This window comes from Petaurus breviceps, unplaced genomic scaffold (assembly GCF_028583685.1).
Source record: "Petaurus breviceps papuanus isolate PSGF00001 unplaced genomic scaffold, PetGlider_PUasm1.0 38, whole genome shotgun sequence".
Lineage (NCBI taxonomy): Eukaryota > Metazoa > Chordata > Mammalia > Diprotodontia > Petauridae > Petaurus > Petaurus breviceps.
In genome coordinates, this window is record NW_027186304.1 from 91,582,541 (window position 1) to 91,590,040 (window position 7,500).

Sequence of the window (7,500 nt, forward strand, 5' to 3'; positions counted from 1 at the left end):
CCCCCCCCGGTGAAACGCACACCACGCTCCGAGCTGCATCCAATCAGAGCTGCAGCAGTGAGCGCGTCATCCTGTTCTTCCCCTGTGATTTGCTTGCTGGCGCCATTGAGAGCAGTGCCGTGGAGGAGAGCTGAGGCAAGACAACATAAAAACCTGGTATTTAAGTGGGAGTGAGGAGGCATAATGGAGGATAAAAAGGGCATGATGGAGGAAAAAAGAAGAACTCAGGGGGCATGATGGAGTGAAAAGAAGGACTGATGCTCATAATTTTATAATTCTGTCTGTTTTGACCCCCAGACATGAGTACAAAAAGGAAGAGCTATACTGTTGAGTATACGAAAGCAATTGTAGAGGAGTCACATGGCAAGAATCTTGCAGTTTTCTGTAAAGAAAAACTTTTGGACCTTCGAATGGTCAGAAAATGGAGAGCAGATTATAATAACCTCAATCAACAGGTGGATGAGGGAAAAGGGAAAAAGCGCAGGTCTGGATCAGCTCAGCAGCCCTTATATCCTGACTTGGAGATCCTCATTGGTGAATGGATTGCTGACAGGAGAGCAAAGGCCTTGGTTGTGCACAGGGCTGATATTCAGGCATTTGCCCTTTCAATGGCACCAGAGTTTGAAATGGTCTCAGAAGGATTCAAAGCATCACAACAATGGTTGGACGGTTTCCTTCAATGGTATGAATTGTCCCTAAGAAGATCAACAACACTGTTTAAGCTGGAAGATGCTGAAGTTATTAAATGCTGCACTTGCATTCAAGTCCTTTATTGATAGGATCGACATTTCCAAGGATCAAACCTGCAATATGATTGCTATGGATGAAACTGCAGTGTTTATGGGACAAGGATCTCAAACAACAATTCCTCACAGGGGTGCAACATCAATCTACATTCCCACCACTGGCTATGAAAGTGCACGGGTCACCTGTATTTTGGCAATTCGTTTGGATGGAAAGAAAGCCATACCTCTAATCATCAGTAAGGGCAAGAAAGATAAGATTGAACGTGTATCTGGCATTTACGTTCTTGAAACCGAAAAAGCCTGGTGTACACAAGCCGTTATAAGAAAGTGGGTTGATTTAATGCTGCCACTTGTTATGCGAGGTAACCAAAGAGGTCTGATAGTCTGGGATTCAGCCAGCACTCACCGTGCTAAAGAAATGAAGAACTTCCTTGCAGAGAGAAGAATAGATCAAGTAAGCCTATCTCCAGACCCTTGATATTGCAATAAACAAGCCATTCAAGGACCATTTGCGCATGGAAGTCAATGACTACATTGAAAATAGAATGGAAAGAAATCAGCGTGGAAACTTTGTGCAGCCCTGTCTGCAAGAAGTCGTGACTTGGGTGAAGAAGTCATGGGATAAAATTACTGACAGCTGTGTCGCCAAGGCACTACGAGCAGGTTACCTGGACAAGACATATTCATTTAAAGAGAACTATATTGCTGGACATGACAGATTGGGTCCACTTCTTCTGAAGGAAATGGAGGCGCAAGACATCCAGGATGGAATTCAGTGTATGGACACTTATGACGATGTTGTTGAAGAAGATGACATGATCATTATTGAATAAAGGTACATTTTTTTGTTCACATTTACCTGTTTATTGAAATTGCTGTCAATGTTCATTAAAATAAGCCCTCCCCTGAAAATAAGCCCTCTGGTGATTTTCTCTCCAAAAAAATTAATAAGACGGTGTCTTATTATCGGAGAAACACGGTATACCCATTGGCCGAGTAGAAACAGGTGTTCTAAAACCAGGCATGGTGGTCACCTTTGCCCCAGTAAATGTTACAACTGAAGTAAAGTCTGTTGAAATGCACCATGAAGCTTTGAGTGAGGCTCTGCCAGGTGATAACGTTGGATTCAACATGAAGAACGTGTCTGGCAAAGACGTACGCCGTGGTAATGTGGCTGGTGATAGCAAGAATGACCCACCTATGGAAGCAGCTGGTTTCACTGCACAGGTTATTATCCTGAACCATCCAGGCCAAATCAGTGCTGGCTATGCACCTCTTCTAGATTGTCACACTGCACACATTGCTTGCAAGTTTGCTGAACTGAAAGAAAAGATTGATCGTCGTTCTGGTAAGAAGCTGGAAGATGGCCCTAAGTTCCTGAAATCTGGTGATGCTGCCATCGTTGACATGGTTCCAGGCAAGCCCATGTGTGTGGAGAGCTTCTCTGATTATCCTCCTCTGGGTCGCTTTACTGTCCGTGATATGAGGCAGGCTGTTGCAGTTGGTGTTATCAAGGCAGTTGACAAGAAAGCTGCTGGAGCTGGCAAGGTCACAAAACCTGCCCAGAAGGCTAAATGAATATTCTGTACAACACCTGCCACCCCAGTCTTAATCAGTGGTGGAAGAATGGTCTCAGAACTGTTTGTCTCAATTGGCCATTTAAGTTTAATAGTAAAAGACTGGTTAATGATTACAATGCATCTTAAAAGCTTCAGGAGGAAAGCAATGTTTTTGTGGACCATTTGTTTCGTGGCAGTTTTAAGTTATTAGTTTTCAAAATCAGTAATTTTTAAATGGAAACAACTTGACCAAAAATCTGTCACAGAATTTTGAGACTATTAAAACAGTTTAATGCGAAAAAAAAAAAGAATTCACTAGTAAATCCGTCTGGCCTGGAGATTTTTTCCTAGCAAGTTGACTGATGACTTGTTCAATTTCTTTTTCTGAGATGGGGTTATTTAAGTAATTTAATTCCTCTTCAGTTAATCTGGGCAACTTGTATTTTTGTAAATATTCATCCATTTCCCTAAGATTGTCAAATTTTTGTGCATACTATTGGGAAAAATAATTCCTAATTATTGTTTTGATTTCCTCTTCATTGGAGGTAGATTCACCCTTTTCATTTTTCATACTCATAATTTTGGTTTCTTCTTTCTTTTTTATTATATTGACTAAGGTCTATCAATTTTGTTGATTTTTTCATAAAACCAGCTTTTAGCTTTATTTATTAATTCAATAGTTTTCTTAATTTCAATTTTATTTATCATTCCTTTGGTTTTCAATATTTCTAGTTTAGTATTTAATTGGGGATTTTTAATTTGTTCTTTTTCTAGGTTTTTCAATTGCATGCCCAATTCATTGACCTCCCTTTTCTCTAATTTAATCATGGATGCACTCAGGGATATAAAACTTCCAAGAAATGCCTTTAATGCATCCCACAAATTTTGGTATGTTGTCTCATTTTTATCATTCTCTTGAATGATGTTACTGATTGTTTTTATAATTTCTTGTTTGACCCACGCATTCTTTAGGATTAAATTGTTTAATTTCCAATTAATTTTTCGTCTGTCTTTCCATGGCACTTTATTGCATATAATTTTTATTGCATCATGATCTGAGAAGGATTCATTTACTATTTCTGCCTTACTGCATAAAATTGTGAGGTTTTATGCCCTAGAACATGGTAATTAAAAAGTTGTTAACAAACTATAGAACTAGATTTGAGTTTTACCTGTTCACATCAAATCATTGGGAATATTCCACATTTCCAACATATTGCTATGGTAGTAATAGTGGATACACATCTCAAAAACTCTTGAAAACTCTGCTTAGAAGAAAAGAATAAAAGGTGGATATGAGATTCAGGTTCCTTGTGACCTTAGACATGATAGCCTAAATTCAACTGAACTAAACTGGAACTATTAAGCACCCCTGCTGTACTTTGTTGTCAATGAGGAAAGGAGTCTAATCTCTCTCAACAGAGCAAAGACTCACTATAATTTTCTTCTGTTTTCCACCATATAGCTTGATTGAGGGAAACCAAGGGACATAAAAATGGGTCCTGGTCAGGAAATGAATGAAGAGTCTGTGCCAAAGGTCTGAACTCCAAGGCTTCTCTATTTCTTGACTGTTTTATTTTCTGTTCAGGAGTTGATGTAACAAAAATATAAAATAAAATTCAGCCTTGGGAACTGAGGTAGTGAGCCTTTATTCAATTTCCATTCTCCTAAGCATACTGTCCTAAAATGACTGAACTCTTCACACAATCTTTTTTAAAAGAATTCTAAAATGTACTAAAGATCTTGCTTAAGGAAAATGACACAATTTATATGCATATATGTATGTATCTGATATATATGTTTCCATATAAATATACATAGGTGTGTACAAAATCTGTATCTGTCATTATTGTCATTTTTCTCAATCAAGATTATATCTATCTATATGCATATATATTTGTATGTGTATAGTCACACTCTCTCAATGGATAGATAGATAGACAGACAGACACACTCACAATGTGATAGATATTCACATTGGAAATCTTTAAAGGAAAGATGCTATAAAGAGGAATGAATTATTAGTGTTAATCTTGTTAACATCTATACAGAATCCCAGCCCCACTCTACGCAATCAAGAACACTGCCCATAAACAACAGCCAATATAAACTTTAGTTTAAACATTGCACTAACCAAGGCTTAGTCCTTAGTGCACAGCACCACTAGCTGGAAGAAGGCTGTAGGGCAATTATAAATTCACCTCATCTTGATTAGCAGGGACAAAAGATACTAGGAGAAATGTGATTTGGGGTGAAGTTTTGATTTTTTTCTGAGGCTACATATAAGGTGCTTGCATCAGAGAATGGGTGTTTTCTTTTTAATGGGGGAGTTCCTGATTTTCATAAACACATCACAAATCATATGTTTATGGTATGTACAAAGCAATATGCCATAATTTGCTTCTCCATGGCTCTGCTTACTTTTTTAAAAAGATAAAATAATCAAGCCAAGGCCATAAGAAGAATAAAATGCCCATTGGTGCTTATTTTTTTAATTAAACATGTTCATGTGAATTAAATATTCATTTATTCCATGAGAATACTATAAAATATAAGCAATCCTAACATTTCAAAATAATCTCTTTTAGTGATGGATCTAAAACAACTAATCTGAACTAAAATCTGAAACAATATTAGAAAAACGGGGTAATTTAAAATTTGTAAATTGACATTGAATTCTGTATGGGTTGCCATATTTAATTTGCTGAATCCTCCATCTTATGGTTGGAATAGCCCATCAAATTTCATAACCATAATATATCTAAAGTAATCATCCAATTTGCCACCCAGCATTGTAGTTGCCTACGAAACATGTTCTAAGTCTGGGTTTGCAGTTAATACCATTTAAATTTTAATTAGAAGTATTAGATAATGGCACTACCAACATCACAAGCTCTAATTTAAGGAAACACTTTTAAGAGTTTATGAAAGTAGTTTGTTTCAAAGCACATTAGGAATCAAGGTAGTTTGGAAGGCTGTGTTATTTTATGAATCATTGTTGAATTATGCAATACTAGGTGGAAAGGAAAGGGGAAAGAGACAAAATTGAGCCACAAACATAAAAAATCACATGCCTAGAACATCAGTAAACTTTAATTGGATATTTACATCTGCTCAGTGATGAAATAAAATGATACTAAGGAAGGGTAAGGGAAAGATATTTTGTGAAATGGCCAAGAGAAAGAAAATGCTTGTTCATATTGAAACATGCATAAGTCCTCTTCTTTAATTTATTTCATTTAGATGAGCAACTTTTGACAAGTTTTCCAGAATTTATCAATTACTTGCGAATATTTATATAGCCACATACTGGTTAATTATTCATGTTTTTCTAGAAGCAAACAGATGAGCTCACAATTTCTATTGATAACTCATTCCAGTTTCTGATATTTATATTCTTAAGGCTGCATGAATGTCTAAGTTCAGACTTTTTTGTTGTAGTATACAATTATTTCTTATTATTTGAATATATACCTGTCTTTTAATGTAAACTTCCTAGATTAACCTTTTCTCTGTCTCTCTATCTCTGTCTCTCATTATGTCTATCTCTCTTTCTCTCTCTCTCTCCCCTTTGTCTATCTCTATTTGCTTCATGTAAATGCCATCTCCATGATAATAATTCTCTTCCCTGCTCTCCTCTGACCCACCTACTGACTTCCTTGTCTTTCTTTAAGTCCCAAATCTCATCTTTTATTGAAAACTTTCCCCATTCTCTCTTAATTTTATTGCTTTCCTCCTGTTAATTATTCCCTATTTGTTCTGCATATATCTTGCTTTGTATATATTTATTTGCATATTATTTCCCCCATTAGGTCCTTAGCTCATTGAGGGCATAAACTGTCTTTTTATAAACCAAGTGCTTAGCATATAGTAGGTGCTTAATAAATTTTTACTAAAGGATGTATACTGCAGTATAAAATGACTAAAATTCTACCTTCATATAGCATCATGTAAAAATGAGGCAGGGTATACTTTACTCAATTTTGATAGCTCTGACTTTTAAAATTGCTGTGTAATATTTCCTATAAAAATGCCTAATCTGATGTCTCTTTGTCTATGCAGCCGACCCAAGGTTTTTGAAGGTTAGGCCAGTGGAATATAAACTCTGGCAGTTCTACCATGCTAGGTAAGCCCTAAATATGATCCTGACAATCACTTTGCTGTCTGAGGATCACTCTTTAAAATCACTCTTGGCAATGAATTCTTTGGTAATGGAAAACTATGAAAAAACAAAATATTTCTCAGTCTTTTGTAGCCTCCTGCTGTTTCTGCAATGATGGTGTTGGAGTGGAATGAAAGAGGGCAGGGGTAGTACTAAAAATTGTGCAGTTTTTATACTATCTCTAAATGCTTACTTCTCTATGGCTACTCTAAATGTAACATCCTCATCCAAATACTGGTAAATGAACATACGTCTAAGGGAACTGAAGAGTATAAAGACCTTCATATTTTTTTTCTACAAATGCAACTAGAAAATAGCAGCAGCAACAACAAAGAAGTTAAAGCAAATGGAAGCTGAATTCATGGGTGCTCCTTAGAGATGCAAATAAAATAGGTGACATAGTTATTTTTATTAAGTGTTCAAAGGCAACAAAAATGTCACTGCATCAAAATTTCAGTGCTGTTATGTTGCACTATACATCAATCAATAAAAAATTTTTAAGTACCTACTATGTGCCGAGATCTGTGCTAAGCACTTGGTATACAAAAAGACAGTATATACCCTCAATGAGCTAACAACCTAATGGGGGAAACAATATGCAAACGAAATATATATATATATATACATATATATATACATATACATATATGTGTATATATATATAAAACAAGGTAATATGCAGTATAAATAGGAAATGATTAAGAGAAGAGAAGGTAGGCAGTAAAATTAAGAGGGATTGGGGAAGGTTTATAATAAAAGATTAAATTTGGGACTTAAAAAAAGACAAGGAGGTCAGTAAGTGGGGCCAAGAATAGCTGGAAGAGAAGTATTATCATGGAGATGGTAATTAAATCCATAAAAGCTGATAAGATTAAAAAGTGATTTGATATAGGGGAAAAAGAGGATAGAGTCCAATCAAAAACCCTGAGGGACACCTATAATTAGAAGATGTAATCTAGAAGAGGATCCAGCAAAAGAGACCCATAAGGAATGGGTCAGATAGGTAGGAGTACCAAGAGAGGGTGCTGTTCTG

At 36.1% G+C, this 7,500-nt stretch overlaps 1 protein-coding gene and 1 long non-coding RNA gene across 3 annotated transcripts in view; one reads left to right on the forward strand and one right to left on the reverse strand.

Annotated features, from left to right (window-relative positions):
• LOC138170669 (elongation factor 1-alpha 1-like) overlaps positions 1–2,616 on the forward strand; it is a 4,049-nt gene extending 1,433 nt beyond the window's left edge. Inside the window, exon 3 of the mRNA XM_069100152.1 lies at positions 1,723–2,616. Coding sequence (XP_068956253.1) covers positions 1,723–2,324 — 602 coding nt within the window. The 3' untranslated portion in view covers positions 2,325–2,616. The remainder of the gene's footprint in view (positions 1–1,722) is intronic.
• LOC138170671 (uncharacterized) overlaps positions 1–7,500 on the reverse strand; it is a 321,824-nt gene that overhangs the window by 263,677 nt on the left and 50,647 nt on the right. The window lies entirely within an intron of this gene.